The 20,613-nt window shown below is 40.9% G+C and overlaps 1 protein-coding gene and 1 long non-coding RNA gene across 3 annotated transcripts in view; one reads left to right on the plus strand and one right to left on the minus strand.

Moving 5' to 3' along the window:
* LANCL1 (LanC like glutathione S-transferase 1) overlaps nt 1–20,613 on the plus strand; it is a 49,433-nt gene that overhangs the window by 12,760 nt on the left and 16,060 nt on the right. For both annotated transcript variants that reach the window (XM_086341977.1, XM_086341984.1), the window contains exon 4: nt 9,001–9,208. In XM_086341977.1, coding sequence (XP_086198103.1) covers nt 9,001–9,208 — 208 coding nt within the window. The remainder of the gene's footprint in view (nt 1–9,000; nt 9,209–20,613) is intronic.
* The window catches only part of LOC147377918 (uncharacterized), a 147,085-nt gene continuing 133,509 nt past the window's right edge, over nt 7,038–20,613 (minus strand). Inside the window, exon 3 of the long non-coding RNA XR_015142493.1 lies at nt 7,038–7,123. This is a non-coding gene — a long non-coding RNA (uncharacterized LOC147377918). The remainder of the gene's footprint in view (nt 7,124–20,613) is intronic.

Here is a 20,613-nt window from a genome sequence, read left to right on the forward strand (position 1 = left end):
CCTCTGACCAAGGGGTTCTCCAGGCAAGAATACTGGAGTGTGTTGCCATTTCCTGCTCCAGAGGATCTTCCTGACCCAGGGATCAAAACCGAAGTCACCTGCATCTCCTGCATTGTCAGGTGGATTCTTTACCACCATGCCAGCTGAGAACTCCCTAGACTTAAAGAGCCTCTGGACAGCCAAAGAGTGGATGACAACATGAAAACAGGATTGAGGAGAAGAGAGACGGCCTGATGCGGGGAAGATTTTCAGAACATGTGCAGGGAACACTTTGCTAACCCTCCTCAGAGGAGCCAGTGAGAGAGGAGAGAGGCAGGAGATAGGAGGAGGAAGAAGAATATGGTTCCGTCTGTATTTATGTCCCTTTAGATCAGGCATCAGTGATGAGACAAAGCAACTCATTCAGCACTCAGAATCACAGACTATTGGGGGTTGGGCATTTGTTGAGTAGTTACTGGGTGCTGGAGACTATTGTACTTATCAGAATGATTTACAGTAACTATGGAGTAGCTGGGCTTCCCAGATAATGCTAGTGTTAAAGAACCTGCCTGCCAGTGCAGGAGATATAAGAGACACAGGTTCAATCCCTGGGTCTGGAAGATCCCCTGGAGGAGGCATAGCAACCCACTCTAGTATTCTTGCATGGAGAATCCCATGGACAGAGGAGCCTAGCAGGCTATAGTCCATGGAGTCACAAAGAGTCGGACATGACTGAAGCGACTTAGCACGCACACACACATATATGGAGTAGCTACTGTTATTTAATACATAAAGATGCTCAGGCACAGAGAGGTTTAGTAAGTGGGGTAAGATCACACAGCTAGGAAGTAGCATAGATAGGCTTCGATCTCAAGCAGTGATTCATGAACCTGAATTAAGTTACTCTTAATAACTATTGTGTTAAAGGATTTATCACCTATTGCCTGGAAAATTCCATAGATGGAGGAGCCTGGTAGGCTACATACAGTCCATGGGGTTGCAAAGAGTCGGACACAACTGAGTGACTTCACTTTCTTTCTTTCTATAGTTCCTTTTGGAGAAGGAAATGGCAACCCACTCCAGTGTTCTTACCTGGAGAATCCCATGGGCAGAGGGGCCTGGTGGGCTGCCGTCTATGGGGTTGCAAGGAGTCGGACACGACTGAGCAACTAACACACACACACACGGTAGTCTAAGGCCTACTGGGTGGCTCAAACGGTAAAGAATCTTCCTGCAATGTGGGGGACCCCATTCTATCTCTGGGTCAGGAAGACCCCCTGGAGAAGGGAATGGCCACCCACCCCAGTATTCTTGCCTGGAGAATCCCATGGATAGAGGAGCCTAGCGGGCTGCAGTGCATGGGGTCACAAAGAGTCGGATACAACTGAGTGACTAACACTTTCACTTTTCATGGTAGTCTGAATAACAGAATAGGAGCACTTCCTAATTTGACAGTTAGGAAGCAGTACACTGCAAGGCACTAAGGGAAGGAAGGAGGAAAGTATAATATCCCCCTTTTTAAAAATTTTAATCCCTTTTCCTGTTTAGCTCTGGAAATAGATAATGGAGAAAAGAAGACACCTCTTCAGCTCATTTGCCTTTTTTTATTTACAATTCCACCTCTTCATTTGGGTCAATATTTTTAAATTAAGGATTTAAAGTCACAGCTAGTTTCCCCCTCAGATTACCTGTATTAAAAGTACTGGAGTATTTGGAAAGCCAGCACTATGCCCAGCTTTAATCTGAAGACAGGCTGAATGTACTAGTCAGTGCAGTGTTCACATCCAGGCTTTGTGGAGAATAACTTCAGGGACTGGGAACCCTGCACTAAAGACATTGTCATTTTGTTGAGGAAATGGAAACACACACACGCAAAACACACACAAGGTTAAGATAATTATTAAAAATACTGCATTAGTAAATACCAGCCTGCTTAGAAAGCAGGTGAACATACTATATGGGGTTATTTAGAGAAAACTTGCATTTCTCATATTTCCATTAATCTGAATGAAAAAAAAATTGATGAGCTTTAAAAATTTCACCTAGGGAACAGTTTGTTTGAAACTTAGGGTGAAGCAACCCATCCCCCCTCCTTTAGGAAGTCCTTGTCTCTGTATCACTCGAAACTATTAAGACCCATTCTTGGCCGTTGACAGAATATCTCCAGTGGTTACAGCAGTATCCATAATCTGAACGTGATTTTTCCCACCAGAGCATACATGAAGAAGAGTCTTCAAAAGCACCTAACCTATGAGGAAATAACTTGCAGAACTGAAGTACCATGGCAGAGGTTTTTATATCAGTGTAGGCTGGTTGTAAAATAAATAAATAATGTTAGGGAATAATCTCAAATGCAGAATTACAGAGAAGTGCTTTGAGAGCTTCATACATCTGTGGAGATTTTTATCATCTCCATAGACATTTGAGATGCATCAAGGTCTTGATTGGTCAAGATGAATAGGACTAATGATCCCTCAGAAATTCAAAGGCTTCCTATTAATTACCTCTCAACAGCTGGCTATATTTATAGTGCTGCTGGGGATAAGTAGCTGAGTAAGGAAATTGCAGATTTAGAAGTGTCCCTAAACAATTCACCCTCCCTTGCCAGAGTTGTAGCTACAGAAGGAAACAGAACAGAAAAAAATCTGGTTCAGAGCATCTATACTGAAAGCCAGGATGGATTCTGTTACAACAAAGTTTTATTTGTTTTTTGTCTTTCAAGTAAATTAGCTTTCAACAGTTTAAAGCCAGGAGATTCCTGGGATGATCTGTGAGCAGTGCCAGACATCTGAACTTTTTATATAAAGAAGGACATCTGTCCCTAATGCAGTAATGTCCTTGAACCTTTCTGCAGTGATTAATCTCTTTCTTTGCTGTCCATTCAGCAGCCACTAGCCATGTGTTAATTACACTAGCCATATGTTAATTACATTTCCAAGTGTTGGAAATGTGGCCAGTGTGACTGGGAAACTGAATTTTAAATTTGTTAATTTTAACTACCTTAGGTTTCTGTAGATACTTATGGTTGCAGTCTGTCATAGTGAACACTGTAGTTTTGAGCAACCAGACAGATTCCACAAGTTATTAGATCAAAGTAATAGGTATCTGGGTTTCTACTGGCCTCTGAGATCACAGGAGATATGTAGGTTCTTTTTTTTATTTTCTGGAGGACATTTGTCCAACCTCTCTTCCCTAAACTCAGACCCATGCATCCTGCTGCCTACTTGATATCTCCACTGAGATGTCTAATGAGCATCTCAGAACTGACCTGTCCAAGATTCGGCTTCCTCTTTCTGCCACTTTCCTGCCATGCCCTGTGTCAGACACTTCCAGTGCTCATTCATATCTGGTTGTCCCTCTCCTTCTTGGTTTCCAGGAGGGTTAGACCTCTCAACTTCTTTCTGGTTAGGTGAGGCCACCTCTTGTGGTCCAGGGGCTGCACGTGGAAGCAGCATGCAGTTGCTGGCATGATGCCCTGCAGTCCCCTTCATGTTATGTATGTCCCTAGTGAAGTCCTACATGTTCAGTCCCATCTTGCAGGACCTAGACTAACACATATAGCTAAATTTATCTTTGAAAAATACTGTTTTTGAATACTTCTTCTTCACATAAATTGACAATTGCTGCTAAGTCACTTCAGTCGTGTCTGACTCTGTTAGATTAGCATTAAATCTAAATTTCTGTGTCTAGTTTTTAACAATTTGAACCCCCAAGGAGTCCAGTCTTACTAGCCAGGTCATCCCCTAGTCTTCTTGTCCACGTGGATTTGCTTAGATGATTCCACGTGCTGGGAGCACTCTCTGCATTTGCTCTGTTTCAGGCTTCCCACAAATAAAGCTTCCCTTTCAGTCCACACTCTTCGCATACCTACTTCCTGATGATGATTTTTTATCTCTGGGGTAGAAGAGGGTACTGTGTCCACCTGTCTGTTCCTTCTCCACCAAGTCAGCATCTGAGGCTATGGATAACTACAGAATTAACATGCGATTTCTAAAACAATTACTGACTTACCATGCTTGCTTCTAAAGGACACTTTATTGATTCATTTTTACTGATATTACTTAAATGTGTCTGATTTTACATGTAAACTAGAGTTGGCAGCCCAATAACAACTTTCCTGTACTCTTTGGGAAATAAAGACACCATCCAGAGTAGGAATGGTCTCTTGTTCCTGAAGAAAAGTACTCATTACTTAACAGAATTAGAATATTATCCCCAATACTTCTTATAAAGTCACCTTTAATGACTTGAAGATTAATGGGAAAATAATGGATTCGATTTTGCTTTACTAATAATCTCAGTGTATAGTTTCATGTGGATTATTTTCTCTTTTAAAATAGGTCAGTATGTTTCCTAACCAGATAGTCAAATTAAGACCAAAAAGCATTAGTTTTCATAGTTTAGTGACAGTGGTTATCATGGAGTGGACCAACTAAAATAATAGAAGAATATTTTAACTTAAATTTTATATCAATGAAAACTTCATCCAGATTCATAAAAGGTGGGGCAGTCTTTCCTTAAAAACATAATTCTAAAGTCTAAAGCAATCTGGAGCATATTTTTACAATTAACTGCAAACAGATTTTAAATCTCATTTCAGTCTTTTCTGGTCTAGAATTTTTTTCTAGAAAATTCTACCTTTTCGGTGAAAGGGTAGAAAAAGGAAGGAAATCTTGATTATTCTACCATTTGCTTACCAAACAGTAGAGAAGGACATTTTATCTGCTGCTTAAATTTGAACCCAAGGATAGTCTTGATTATGTAACATATTCTGTGATTGATGAAAACATTAAAAAGTTTAAACTCCATATATCATCCTGCATTAAGCCTCATGACCAGTTCTGATGGGTGTTATTCTAGAAACCACTAAAAAACATTTTTTCTCATTACATTAAATGTCCGATAGGAATTGGAATTATATTTGGGGGTGAGTTTATGAATGGATATAGCTGTAGTCTTCCCTCCTAAGTGGCCCTCCCCTTGCACCATCGCCCATCCAGCCACTGAAGTTAGGCATCTGGGAGTCATCTTGATATTTCCCTCTCAGTCATTCCCCAACAGGTTCTGTTGACTTGTACCTTCCGGACAGGTATCTTTCCCATTCAGTCTTACTTCATCTCCACTACAGCCACTCTGCCTCTCACTTGTACTCCTCAGCGATCCTCCTAACTGCTCCTCCTGCATCCACTGTTCCATATATTCTTTTCCAAATCTTACAGTGCAATTGCAGTGAATTTTTTTTTGTATAAAATATTTATTTATTTTTAACTGAAGGATAATTGCTTTATAGTATTACATTGGTTTCTACCAAACATCAACATGCATCAGCCATAGGTTTGCCCATGTCCCTCCCACTTGAACATCCTTGCCACCTCCCTCTGCAGTGAAATATAAAAAACACAAATTTAGTTGTGCTCTTAAATGTTGCTTTTCAAATAAAACCCCAAATCCTTAACTGGTTTACAAGACCCTGTGTGGTCTACCTTCTGCCTACCTCCTGAGCTTTGAAGAGAGCTATGTTCTTTAGGATTAGGCTTGCTCGCATAAAGGGAATACACCTAAAATAACAGTGGCTTTAACACAACAGAATTTCTGTCTTGGGTAAGATAGTCATGGTGTGGCACCTTCACAGCCCTCTGGGTTCTAAACTTCTTTGATCTTGATGTTTTACCATCCTCATCACAGAACTACCACTTCATGGTCTGAAATGGCTACTCTAGGTACACCATCACCTCTACATTCCAACCAGGAAAAAAGAAACAGCCGGTCTGCTCCCTTCAAGAACATTTTCTGAAGTTACCCCTATTATTTGCACTCTGTCTCATTGGTCAGAACTTACCCATGCACACGTTCTTACCCAGATTGTTCCTGGTAACCGTGTGCCTAGCTAAAATCCAAGGCATTATTGTTTACAGAAAAGGGAGATAAATTTCGGGGTTCCACTTAGCTGTCTCTATTGCAAGAGTTAAATCCTTATTTTCTGGAGTGAAATGTGAATCAGAAGTATTTGATGAAGAAAAATCAAGAGAAAGCACATAGCATATTATCGGAAATATGGAGGCAGATACTACAGGAAATAACTAAAATTATTGAAAGTGGTTGCTTCTGGGAGGCAGGAATAGAAGTAGGGCAAGAGACTGCAAATGTATATTAAGCGTTGCAGTACTGTTTGACTTTTTCCATGAAGAACACATTTTGATTTAAGAATTCCATTTGAAAAGAGTTTAAAAGCCTGGATTGAGGCCAGGGTTGTGAGGAAATGTAAGTACTCGAGTTTACTCTGAGAGCATTGAGGTTATATCTTTTATTTCCCACCTTGCCAGTTATCAGTCAGCTTTCAGTATTATGCAAAGATGATGATGTATACATGACTGTTGTCAAAGGTTACAAGATCATAATCAAGTTCAAGATGTTTGGTCACAGACAGTTCCCTCATTTTTTCTATTATTAGGCTCCCTGGGGTATAAAATATTGATGGGACATCAAATGTCTTTGATTTAATGCATTTTGCCTTATTTGCCTGACCTAGACTGATTTATGCTTCCCTGGTAACGCAGATGGTAAAGAAATCTGCCTGCAATGTAGGAGACCTGGGTTCAATCCCTGGGTCAGGGAAGATCCCCTGAAGAAGGAAATAGCAGTCCACTCCAGTATTCTTTCCTGGAGAGTCCCCATGGACAGAGGAGCCTGGTGAGCTACAGTCCACGGGGTCTCAAAGAGTCTGACACGACTGATGACTACCACACACACACAGACTGATTTATAATAAGCTTGGCCAGGTAGATTTTTCTAATTGGCAGTAGCACTCCTTACTCGAAACCCTTTTCACCTTGAGTGTCTCATAGCAGGGAAGAATGTAGTTAGTGTAAACGATAAACCTGCAGAAGATTGGTTAATCAAAATATGTGGACACAGAGGCCCAGAATGAAAACACAGAAACAGAAGCTGAAGCTGTGGAAAGGTAATTTTCTGCTGATCAAAAAGAAATAAAAAAAATTTCCATCTAAGTGAAGTATCATGAGACTTGTAAATGATTACGTTTTTTCACGAGAAATGCATTAGATTTTAAAATTGAACATACCTTTAATGAGTTTTGTTTGTTAAATGTTCAGTCCAAAAGGAATTGTTGATGAGAGACAAAGGTCTGAAAAGGAAAACAATCATTGGGCTTGTATTTAATCACTTTTTATTTTCTCAGATCTCAGTCATGTCATTATCTGGCTTTGGTGCCTGCATAACTTAATTAAGGGAGTTCAGGCAGTGATGGGAACAGGAGGGCAAAATCAAAGAGTAACAGTTTAAACAGATTGTCTGCAGACGCCTGGTATGGATGGAGATGAAGCCTATTAAGAACCTAATTCTAGAAGAAGCTCTTGACGTTGATCATTTGTGAAAAGGAGAATTTTTTTTTTCTAACCCACATGCATGGTTTTGTACACTTACGTCTACAAACCTTAAGTATTGGTATGTCTGATCAGCAGCTTGTGGAATTACTAACACCAGGCCACTTTGAAAGAGCAGACAAGGTTATTAACTTTGGCAGGAAATGAAAATTTGGCCTTAATATACATGCGAAATTGAATTGTCTGTAGCACAAAGCTTTGGAGGTTACCCATGCAAAATGAGAAAACTATCTAAATTTAAAATTATCCTCAGTACAGTGAAAAGTAATTTTGCAGACTGCATTTTTACAGCCCCAAAATCCATGAAGAGATTGGCTCTATTAATTTAGATTTAAACAGAGGCTCTGTATCGTCTAAAAATGGTAAATGAGATGGAAAATGTACTTTAAGGGAAGAAATGAGTTTCTGGAAATGCTGCAGGCAGGCAGGCTCTCTACCCCACCTCTCTGAGTCTGCCCTGAAACCAGTCGGCTTCCGAGAAAAGGCTCTATCTACTGTGACAGGCATTTGGAATGAGGACATGCACACAAGGCCTCAGTTACATATAACAGCCTTCAAGAGCAGGATAAGAAGCAAATCAAAGCCCAAAGCAAAAGTTATTGGCAGCTTTTCTAGTATAGTTCCTAAAGTGGCTGGGTCTTCAACAGGGTTAAAAAAAAAATTGAGAAACTGAATTTATTTTCTTAGATCTCAAATAACTTAATAGTTTTCATATAATCCCTGCCTGGAACGGTACTGGGTTGGAGGATTTGGTTATTACTCTACCTACCTTCTCATGCAAAAAATGATCTTCTATACAAAGAAAAATTGAGTTTTTCATTCCCCAGTCTTTGAATTTTTTCAGCTCATAAGAACAAACGTTTCTTGTTTATTATTAAGGAAATTATTATTTGTAAAATAGATAGGTGATGATTTATTATACCAAAAATTGGTGACGTATAATTTTGCTATCAAAAACAATACATCAGGGGCTTCCCTGGTGACTCAGTGTTAAAGAATCCACCTGCCATTGCAGGAGACGCAGGTTTCAACCCTGATCTGGGAAGATCCCACGTGCCATGGGGCAACTAAGCCCATGCACCACAACTCTTGAGCCTGCGCTCCATAGCCCCGGAGCCACAACTACTGAGCCCATGTGCCGCAACTACTGGAACTCAAGTGCCCTGAAGTCCATGCTCCACAGCACAAGAGCCACCACCGTGAGAAGCCAGAGCACTGCAACCAGAGAGCAGCCCCTGCTCGACGCGACTACAGAAAAGCCCCTGCGGCAGTGAAGACCCACGACGGCCAAAAATAAATAAATAGAATAGGAGGACTCTCAGAAAACGAACACAATAGCTGGAGTGTAACCAGGATTCATAGTAAACTTGGGTTTAGAGTTCCTATTTTAATTTTGAATTGATGAGGAAACTGAGAAAAAGTGAGTATTTTCCTACTGTTCTTAGAGCTGCTGAGTAATAAAGTTGAGTCTAGAACTAAGGTCATCTGAATTTCCAGATAATTTATATATTTGCTGTTAGCTTATCAAAAATCAACACTGCTGAGTAGACGGTACCCCAGAATAATACAGTCAGCTGCTCTTTCCTTATCTGTACATGATCTTCTTTTTGCTTTTCAGGTATTGCTGTGCTTTACTTACACCTCTACGACGTGTTCGGGGACCCTAACTACCTACAGATGGCACATGGCTACGTAAAGCAAAGTCTGAACTCTTTGAGCAAGCATTCCATAACTTTCCTCTGCGGGGACGGGGGCCCCCTGGCAGTGGCTGCTGTGGTGCATCACAAGATGAACAATGAGAAGCAGGCGGAAGAGTGCATCACCCGGTAATCAGGTTTCTTTTTGAGAACTACTGTCTAGACATTTTGCCGTAACTCTGTGTGTGTGAGCAGAAAAACATTTTATTGAATGTACTTTTCTCTCAGCAGTAAATCTTAACTGCTGTCATTTGATCAATTCCCACATTATTCCTGAATTGTAGTTAAGAAACAATCTTTGTAATCCTTATTTATTGCCAAATGTAATGACACCGACATGTTCCAGATCAAACATCAGTTCCTTAACATAAATGAGATCAAAAGCCTAGTCATGTGATTACTAGTCCAGGGTGCTATCCAGGATCAGTAATTGGAAGAAATGTGGTGCATGTGCTGTAGTGGGCTGGGAGAGGCCTCCCAACGGATCACAGCCAAAATGGCTCTTCTTACAGAAATAACAACTTGCAAATCCAGTTTCATTTTAGTATAAATCAGGGCAGCCCGGAGAAGCTTGTGAATAATGAAAAATTATGAAACTTTTATACCAACAAACTACAGTTTTTGCTTTAGTAAAGTTTATTGAACACTTTCAGAATTCTACTAAGAAGTCTGTCTGCCGTGCAACTCTGCATGCCATACCGTTAAAGTGAAAGTCGCTCAGTCATGTGTGACTCTTTGAGACCCCATGGACTGTAGTCCATGGAATTCTCCAGGCCAGAGTACTGGAGTGGGTAGCCTCTCCCTTCTCCAGGGGATCTTCCCAACCCAGGGATCGAACCCAGGTCTCTCACATTGCAGGCGGATTCTTTACCAGCTGAGCCACCAGGGAAGCCCAAGAATACTGGAGTGGGTAGCCTATCCCTTCTCCAGGGGTCTTCCCAACCCAGGAATCGAACCAGGATCTCCTGCGTTGCAGGCGGATTCTTTACCAGCTGAGCTACCAGGGAAGCCCAAGGCTCCCCCTAAATATTCTAACACAGAGAGAGTTGCAATTCCAGCAAAGGTTTTTGTTTTGTTTTGTTGTTTAACAGACCTGACTTTTCAGAGCAGTTTTCTGTTCACAGCAAAACTGAGAGGAAGGTACAGAAACTTCCCATACATCCTCTGCTCTGTACATGCATAGCACCACCGCACCCCCCACCATTATTGACATCCTCCGCAGAGCACACTAGCCACAGGTGATGAACCTGTGTTGACACACCATATCACCCAAAGTGTAGTTTGCTCTTGGCTTTGTACGTTTTATGGGATTGGGTAAGTGTATAATGACATGTATACATCGTACAGTATCATACAGAGTAGTTTCACTGCCCTTGAAATCCTCTGTGCTGTGCCTATTAACCTCTCCTCCCTTCTTCCTATTGTTCTTTTTACCATCTCCATGGTTTTGCCTTTTCCAGAGTGTTAGAGTTGGAATCGTATAATATATAGCGTTTTCAGATTGGCTCCTTTCATTAGTATGCATTTAGACTTCTCCATGTCTATTCATGGCTTGATAGCTCTTATTTGTAGCACTGAATAATATTCCACTGTCTAAAGGTACCATAGTTTATGTATTCATTCACCTATTGAAGAACACTTTGGTTTCTTTCAAGTTTTACCAACTATAAACAAAGCTATGAAAAACATCCATATTCAAGTTTTTGTGTGGACGTATATTTCCAGCTCTTTGCGGTGAAATACCAAGGATCATAATTGCTGGATTGTGCAGCAAAGGTCCGTCTAGTCAAGGCTATGGTTTTTCCAGTGGTCATGTATGGATGTGAGAGTTGGACTGTGAAGAAGGCTGAGCGCCGAAGAATTGATGGTTTTGAACTGTGGTGTTGGAGAAGACTCTTGAGAGTCCCTTGGACTGCAAGGAGATCCAACCAGCCCATTCTGAAGGAGATCAACCCTGGGATTTCTTTGGAAGGCATGGTGCTAATGCTGAAACTCCAGTACTTTGGCCACCTCATGCGAAGAGTTGACTCATTGGAAAAGACTCTGATGCTGGGAGGGATTGGGGGCAGGAGGAGAAGGGGACGACATAGGATGAGATAGCTGGATGGCATCACTGACTCGATGGACATGAGTCTGGGTGAACTCTGGGAGTTGGTGATGGACAGGGAGGCCTGGCGTGCTGCAATTCATGGGGTCGCAAAGAGTTGGAGTGACTGAACTGAACTGATGATAAGACTATGTTTCGTTTTGGAAAAAACTGTCTTCCAGAGGGCTGTACCATTTTGCATTCCCACCATCTTTGTCAGCATTTGGTGTTGTCAGTGTTCCAAATTTTGGCCATTTAAATAGATGTGTATTGGTATCTCATTGTCTTAATTTGCATTTCTGTGATGACATATGTTGAGGGGCATCTTTTCATATACTTACATGCCATTTTTTTTAATAATTTTAAATTGGAGGCTAATTACTTTACAGTATTGAAGTGGTTTTTGCCAAACACTGACATGAATCAGCCATGGGTATATATGTGTCCCCCATCCTGAAGCCCCTTCCCACGTCCCTCCCCATCTCATCCCTCAGGGTCATCCCAGTGCACCATTTGTATATCTTCTTTGGTAAAGGTTTAGCCCATTTTTCAAGTGGATCCAAGATTTTAATGAGTGATCATCTCCAAATTGACCATGGGTTTTGATTCCCACTCTTCATTCCTATAAATTATTGTTAGAATAGCATTAGTATTTCTGGTTTTATTTGCTGAGGATCCCTCTGCTTTAGAGGTTTGCAAGAAAGTCTCATTCAATAAATCATTCTTAAGTTTCATAAAAATAAATTGTAGTAGCCTTGAAAACTCAGCAGTGGCTATAGGACTGGAAAAGGTCAGTTTTCATTCCAATCCCAAAAAAAGCAATGCCAAATAATGCTCAAACTACCACACGATTGCACTCATCTCACATGCTAGCAAAGTAATGCTCAAAATTTTCCAACCCAGGCTTCAACACTATGTGAACCATGAACTTCCAGATGTTCAAGCTGGATTTAGAAAAGGCAGAGGAACGAGAGATCAAATTTGCCAATGTCTGTTGGATCATCGAAAAAGCAAGAGAGTTGCAGAAGAACATCTACTTCTGCTTTATTGACTATGCCAAAGCCTTTGACTGTGTGGATCACAACAAACTGTGGAAAATTCTTAAACAGATGGAAATACCAGAGCACCCGACCTGCCTCCTGAGAAATCTGTACGCAGGTCAAGAAGCAGCAGTTAGAACTGGACATAGAACAACAGACTGGTTCCAAATCAGGAAAGGAGTACGTCAAGGCTGTATATTGTCAGCCTGCTTATTTAACTTATATGCAGAGTACATCATGAGAAATGCTGGGCTGGATGAAGCACAAGCTGGAATCAGATTGCCAGGAGAAATATCAATAACCTCAGATATGTAGATGACACCACCCTTATGGCAGACAGCAAAGAAGAGCTAAAGAGCCTCTTGATGAAAGTGAAAGAGGAGAGTGAAAAAGTTGGCTTAAAGCTCAACATTCAGAAAACTAAGATCATGGCATCTGGTCCCATCACTTCATGGGAAGTAGATGGGGAAACAATGGAAACAGTGACAGACTTTATTTTGGGGGGCTCCAAAATCACTGAAAACAGTGACTGCAGCCATGAAATTAAAAGACGCCTGCTCCTTGGAAGAAAAGTTATGACCAACCTAGAGAGCATATTCAAAAGCAGAGACATTACTTTGCCAACAAAGGTACATCTAGTCAAAGCTATGGTTTTTCCTGTGGTCATGTATGGATGTGAGAGTTGGACTATAAAGAAAGCTGAGCACTGAAGAATTAATGCTTTTGAACTGTGGTGTTGGAAAAGACTCTTGAGAGTCCCTTGGACTGCAAGGAGATCCAACCAGTCCATCCTAAAGGAAGTCAGTCCTGAATACTCATTGGAAGGACTGATGCTGAAGCTGAAGCCCCAATACTTCGGCCACCTGATGCGAAGAACTGACTCATTAGAAAAGACCCTGATGCTGGCAAAGATTGAAGGCAGGAGGAAAAAGGGACAACAGAGGTTGAGATGGTTGGATGGCATCACCGACTCAATGGACATGAGTTTGAGTAATCTCCAGGAGTTGGTGATGGACAGGGAGGCCTGGTATGCTGCAGTCCATGGGGTCACAAAGAGTCGGAAACGACTAAGCAACTGAACTGAAATTCTACATATAATGTCAACCTATCTCAAAATACGTACAGCCAAACAGTAATAGTTTCATAAGTGACGAATGTTATGAGGCATTAAATGAAAACAAGATTTGTGTATTCAGATGCAGTGTGGAAATACTAATTAAAGTTACATGCATTTACTGGCTGCTGAGAGTCTTTAGTAGCTTTTAAACACAGGGGAAACTCAGGTGACTGTAGGGAGCAGAATTTGCCACAGTTGTCTCTTAGGCCACCTTAGGACATCTTAGGGTCTATTGTTCTAAGAAACACTCTTTGGGGAATAATACCATTTATTAATATTGGCTTATTATAAAACACTTAGAATAAAATTTCTTTTTTCTTGATACTTTGGTATTAAAAGTGTTATTTATATCATTTTTTGTTTTATGACATTTCAGCAATATTTTATTTATAGACTTAAGGTTAAAAATATAGAATGCAGGCGTATGATAGGAAATTACCTCTTTTGGGCCTCAGGTTTGATTTTTTAGATTCCTGAAGTTCATCGCAGACCAAAAAGAAACAGAATTATTTATAAATTACTTTCACATCTCCTCCCTTTTAAGAGAAAAGTTTCAAAGTCTTTTCAGTTTAACTTCAGGAAATCCAAAATTACTTGATGACATGACATCAGTTATATAATAAACCTGCTCACTTGTTTATTAAACTTGGAGGCTTCCTTGGTAGCTCAGTCGGTAAAGAATCTGCCTGCAGTGCAGGACACCTGCGTTCGACTCCTGATCAGGAAGATCCCCTGGAGGTGGAAATGGCACCCACTCCAGCATTCTTGCCTGGTAAATCCTATGGACAGAGGAGCCTGGTGGGCTCCAGTCCATAGGGTCTCAAGAGTTGGACACAACCTGGTGACTAAACCGACTAAACCACCACCACTTACTTGTTTTACTTTGTGCCTAACCTTCTTCCTCTCATCACACAGTCCTTTTGTGTCCAGAGACATTCATATTCTCCATGTGCCATCCATGTACTCCACTGCCAGCATGTATTTCAGCTTACCATTCCTATATTTTCTTAATATAGCAGTCTTCCAGAACCATGGTTTGAGTTTTAGAAACCAAAGGGACTTTGGGATTAATCCTTAGACGAATTGAAATCTAAAGAAATCAGTGTTTCCTTAAGGTAGAGCTTCTTAGCTTTGGGATCTTGAGAAACTTAGGGCTTCCGGGGATATATAGAAAACTCCTAAATTATGTACTGTACTTTTCTTGGAGGGGTCTGTGACTCCCCAAAAGGAATGTGTGTACACGTGTGTGTGCTTGTTCAGAACTGCCGGGCAGTTGGCTGAGGCAGGTGGAGAGGAAGGCAGCAAATAGTGCTGGCTCTTCCAGCGCTTGATTTGTGCTGTCTTCTCCCTCCCTTCTACACAGAGATAGTTGGTGCTACTACACGAATAAAGAGCGTTGCCTGTTTTGTGCCCAGTTAAGTGACTTACCCTCACACACAGCATGCTTTCAAGCTAGTACTTAGAGTGACAAAGAACTTTGGATTTCTGGTCAGAAGATGTATACCCTTTCTCTTTTGTAGTGATGAATAAGAAAAGGACTTCTTTTTTAAAAGTTACAAACCTTTTGATGATAAAAGGCAAAAACTCTTCCCAGTAACACTCTGGGGAAATACTGCTAGTAGTGGAACAGAATTATCCTGTTTTTATGTCTTTATTCTTGCTTCAGTGACATTTCAATGATTTGTCTCTTCTAAAGATCGGTTGCTATTAATATCCACATAGCAAAACAAATACATGGAGCTGCAATGATGTGCTTCTGGGTTTGAGAGTTTCTGAAAACACATAAAATAACCATTACGATCGATAAATGCTATCATTTCTTCATTTTGTCTTAATAATATAGCATCTAAAGCATGATGTTAAAAGTCCTAATTTTAGTAATTGTTTTAGTCTCTTTCTGACTTTGTTTTTAATTTTTATTGAAGTATAGCGTGTGTTAGTCACTCAGTTGTGTCCGACTCTTTGCGACCCCATGGACTGCAGCCCACCAGGCTCCTCTGTCCATGGAATTTTCCAGACGAGGATATTGGCGTGGGTAGCCATTCCCTTCTCCAGAGGATCTTCCTGACCCAGGGATCAGTCCTGGGTCTCCAGCATTGCAGGCAGATTCTTATTGTCTGAGCCTCCAGGGAAGCACTTACTGACGTATACTTGATTTTATATACACATGGGCTTCCCAGGTGGCTCAGTGGTAAAGAATCTGCCTGCTAAGCAGGAGACACAGGTTCAGTCTCTGGATGAGAAAGATCCCCTAGAGAAAGAAATGGCAGTCCACTCCAGTATTCTTACCTGGGAAATCCCATGGACAGAGGAACCTGGTGGGCTACAGTCTGTGGGGTTACAAAAGAGTCAGACACGACTTAATGATTAAATATATATATATATACACACACACACACACATACATACATATATATATGTATGTATGTATATGAGTTCCCTGTGCTACATAGTATATCCTTGTTGATTGTCTATTTTATCTATAGTAGTGTTTATATTTTAACCCCAAACTCCTAATTAATTCCTCCCTGACCCTTTCCCCTTTGGTAACCATATGTTTGTTAACTGTGTTTGTGAGACTGTTTCTGTTTTGTAAATAAATTCGTTGATATCATTTTTTAGATTCCACATATAAGGGATACCATATAATGTTTGTCTTTCTCTGCCCAACTTCATTTAGTATGGTAATCTCTAGGTCCGCCCATGTTGCTGCAGATGGCATCATTTCATCCTTTTTATGACTGAGTGATATTCCATTGTATATATGTACTACATCTTCTTTATCCATTCATCTATGCCTGGACTCTGAGGTGGCTTCCATGTCTTGGTTATTGTAAATAGTGCTCTATGAACACTGTGTTCAGTTCAGCTCAGTTCAGTCGCTCAGTCGTGTCCAACTCTTTGCGACCCCATGAATCACAGCACACCAGGCCTCCCTGTCCATCACCAACTCCCGGAATTCACTCAGACTCAGGTCCATTGAGTCGGTGATGCCATCCAGCCATCTCATCCTCTGCCGTCCCCTTCTCCTCCTGCCTCCAACCCCTCCCAGCATCAGAGTCTTTTCCATTGAGTCAACTCTTCGCATGAGGTGGCCAAAGTACTGGAGTTTCAGCTTTAGCATCATTCCTTCCAAAGAACACCCAGGACTGATCTCCTTTAGAATGGACTGGTTGGATCTCCTTGCAGTTCAAGGGACTCTCAAGAGTCTTCTCCAACACCACAGTTCAAAAGCATCAATTCTTCGGCGCTCAGCTTTCTTCACAGTTAAATAAATGCAACTAGTGAGTTTTATGGAGAAGGAAATGGCAACCCACTCCAGTGTTCCTGCCTAGAGAATCCAGGGACGGGAGAGCCTAGTGGGCTGCCGTCTATGGGGTCGCACAGAGTCAGACACAACTGAAGTGACTCAGCAGCAGCAGCAGCAGCAGCAGCAGCGGTGAGTTTTAATTAATTCAAATCCATAAAAAAATGAGGTACTTCCTTCTTAAGTACTTCCTTCTTAAGTACTCATTATAATGAGATGCACTGAACAGTACTTTCATTTTCAAGTATTTGAAAATAAGTACTTTCGGTCTCCTTTGAACAACCAAATGTTTGGTTGCAAAATAATTGGTGTGCTAATTATATATCGCCACCTAGTGGTTCCTTGTGGAAGCTACCGGGCTTTCCTGGTGGCTCAAACAATAAAGAATCTGCTGGCAATGTGGGAGATTTGGGTTGGATCCCTGGGTTGCGAAGGTCCCCTGTAGAAGGGCATGGCAAGCCACTCCAGTATTCTTGCCTGGAGAATCCCCATGGACAGAGGAGCCTGGTGGGCTACAGTCCATGGGGTCACAAAGAGTCGGACATGACTGAGAGACCAAGCACATACCTAGTGTGATACAGGTCATGACAATGGCAAGTAAAAGAATGGTATTTTCTAATTCAGTGGTTCAAACACATTTTATTTAGATGAGAACATCATTGGAGTTATTGCAATATGTAGTAATTGTTTTTAGTAACTTCCATAGAGCAGTGTTTATTTAAAAAATTGCTAGTGATTTCACTCTTTGAATAGTTCTTTCAATAATACCCTTTACAAAAATCAAAAGTGCTTTTCTATCTCTAAATTCTATATAGTTTGATGCATTTATATTAATACTTTATAATAAATTCTTATGAAAACTCTGGGATGTTTATTCTGTTTACTGCAACAGTTGGGTTTGTATCTAGTTAACAGATTTTATTTATTAAGTTCTCAACATTACTGAGCTTCCAGTTCTGGAGTGAGAAAAAAAATAAAATTTTTCTTAATAAATGTTTTTAAATTATTTAAAATTATTAGCGATTTGTGGGGATGAGGGAGAGTATTAAAGTAGAAAAAAACCACCCTGTGGTTATAGATCAGATAACCCTGTTGGCATTGGAGAGGGAAAAAATCAAGCAAGGTATTACGAGAAAATTGAAAGCAACCTCTGACCACTGTGTCCCTATTACTGATAGCCATTATTCCACTGAGAGTTTAATGCCTGTGTTTGTAATAGAAAAGAAATGCATGAGCCAGCATTTGCATGTTTAACCAATTTGATTGAGATGACTCCATTTGTTGAGGTATAAATATGGAAACTCTAACTTTGTCAGTAACTGCAACCAGCCAAGCTCTTGCAAACCTCTCTTTCCTATAGGGGAGTAGGTCACCTTAAGGATGCTTGCCTAACTTTTTCTCAGTTATTGTTTCATAACTGTCAGCCCTTCTTACTCACTAAAGTCATCTCATTCCTCTGGATGCGCCACAGTTCGCTTTTCCACCTCACCTACTGATGGACAGCTTGGTTGATTCTGAGTTTTGGTAATTGTGAATAAAACTGCTGTAAACAGCAACAAAAAAAACAATTCATTCTGCTTATTAAAGTGTGTCTTCTTCATTTTTAATCCTAAGAGTTCCCCTCCCACCACAGTCTTGTGGAGGTGGTTGGGGAGGGTTCAGGAGAGGAGAGTTGTTTTCTCTTCACAAGTACCTTCCTTTCAGAGCTAGGACTCTATCTACTGATGTATAGCCTGGTGGTAGCAATTGTTAGATTCTTGTTTTACTGTTTGTCTTTGTTGTTTGTAGATACTGGTGGCCTCCAGAAATCAGAGGTAGGGGGCTGTGCACCCTCTCAGCTATGACCTTCATTTTACCACTGAGTAAATGAAGGCACAAGCAGTTAAGCAAACTCTACCAAATGTACAAACATTTATTAGGAAGAAGACTCACACACAGTTAGTCCTCTGCCTGTTCTGTGGCTCAGATAAAACCACATCCTCCTCTGATCCTTCTTGGATCTTACTCATCAAACAGTGGCTGGAGCCTGTACCATCTCCCAAACATCCCACCCATCTTCACCACTCACTCCACCAATATTTCCTAACATTCTTTTCTGCCCATGTTATCAAATCCTCTGGTGTAAATTTTGATAAAGTTATTTGAAGTGCCAGGTATCTCTGAATGTTGATTCCTTACTAGAATACTTCAGTTCACTCACTCGTGTCCAACTCTTTGTGACCCCATGGACTGCAGCACTCCAGGCTTTCCTGTCCATCACCAACTCCCAGAGCTTACTCAACTCATGTCCATTGAGTCAGTGATGCCATCCAACCATCTCATGCTCTGGCATCCCCGTCTCCTCCCATCAGCGTCTTTTCCAGTGAGTCAGCTCTTTGCATCAGGTGGCCAAAATATTGGAGCTTCAGCTTCAGCATCAGTCCTTCCGATGAATATTCAGGACTGATTTCCTTTAGGATGGACTAGTTTGATCTCCTTGCAGTCCAAGGGACTCTCAAGTCTTCTCCCACACCACAGTTCAAACGCATCAAATTTTTTGGCACTCAGCTTTCTTTATAAAATACTTGAGATATAACCAATCACTCTAGGGGTATGATTTTTTTGTTACTTCAAATGCTTATTAAACATTTTTAGTATGTAGACTAAAGTTAGATAATATATATGCAGGCATTATTTATACTTCACTGCTTTAAAAATAAATGTTTAAATTGGAAGGCATCATTCATTTTATAGTTGAGAAATTTAAAGTATAGAGATTAAATAGCATCTTTAGTATCATAAGCTACCTGATGACAAGATCATTTTTTTTTGGTAAGACTGATGTCCTCTCATTACTCCTCTTTTCCAGAAGTCCCCTGACTCTCTCCCTCCATGCTTTTTTGGTATACTAAAATCATTTTGTCAAGTTTCATCAAAACCTAAATCATTTTAATAATTAAAATGATCTCACATTGAATTTGTAGGATAATTTAGGGATAATTGAGATGTGCTGTCAAAATTTCATGTGATGAAAAATGTAAAATAGCATGGACATTTTCCCTCACTGTCATATTTCCTGCCCCTCACCAAAAGAGAAAAAGAAAAAAAAAGTTCATTGTCAGAGTTCAGACAACAAGTATAGCTGCTTCTCTTAGCTCTTATCCCTCTGTGAACTCCACCTGCTTTCTGGTTCCCTGGAGCTTCCTTTTTTGATTCTCCAGAAAGAAATGAGGCTTTGGTTACCCTACTCAGCCACACACTTCCCACGATTGTGTCTGTATCTGGAGGTTCAAGTGATGGGAGGCTGGAAAGAGAAGTGAGGCAAAGGGCCTCCTGCACCCTCAACACTCCTGGGACTACAGCCTCTCCAGGATGTGTGGACAGGTCCCTCTCTCAGAGTTGTGGCCCCTGTGGGCTCCAGTTGCCTTCACTTCTGCTGCCAGCATGAGATTGCTTGTGGCCTGGGGAGTGAACAGAAAAATGAAGTGTTTTACCACTCTCTGCTATTAAGAGTTCCCTTTCCTCTTCTTTTCTGAGACAGAACTGAAGGGCTTCTTCCAGGACTCTTTCAGCCCACTGATGCACACTTCCAGGCTTCAAGCAGCACTGAGTTCAGGCCAGGGAAACATCAGAGGGGAAAATGTGGTAAACTCACCACTGGTTTGGCAGTACTTCAAGCTCTGGTCATCCGCATTCTGCTGGCTACTCTTTATTTTTCAGGGTTTTCAAAGAGCTTCACTCATTCTCTGTAGGTTCTGGACCTACATGTGCTGTGAGAGGCAGGATGGTATAGGCTTAGTCCATCTCGCCTAGGACCAGAACCAAAAATAACTTTTTTGGGGGGGAAGCTGAACTGAGTCTATCAATAGGGAACTAATAAGTTATAATCATTCAATGGAATACTATGCACCTATGATAAAGAAGATTACTCTGTGTGTGCTGATCAGGAATGATTGTCAAGATGAATTGTTAAGTAGAGTCATGAAACATTTGGGGAAATATGTT

Source organism: Bos grunniens, chromosome 2 (genome assembly GCF_055505025.1).
Source record: "Bos grunniens cultivar Pamir isolate PY7600 chromosome 2, Bosgru_T2T1.0, whole genome shotgun sequence".
Lineage (NCBI taxonomy): Eukaryota > Metazoa > Chordata > Mammalia > Artiodactyla > Bovidae > Bos > Bos grunniens.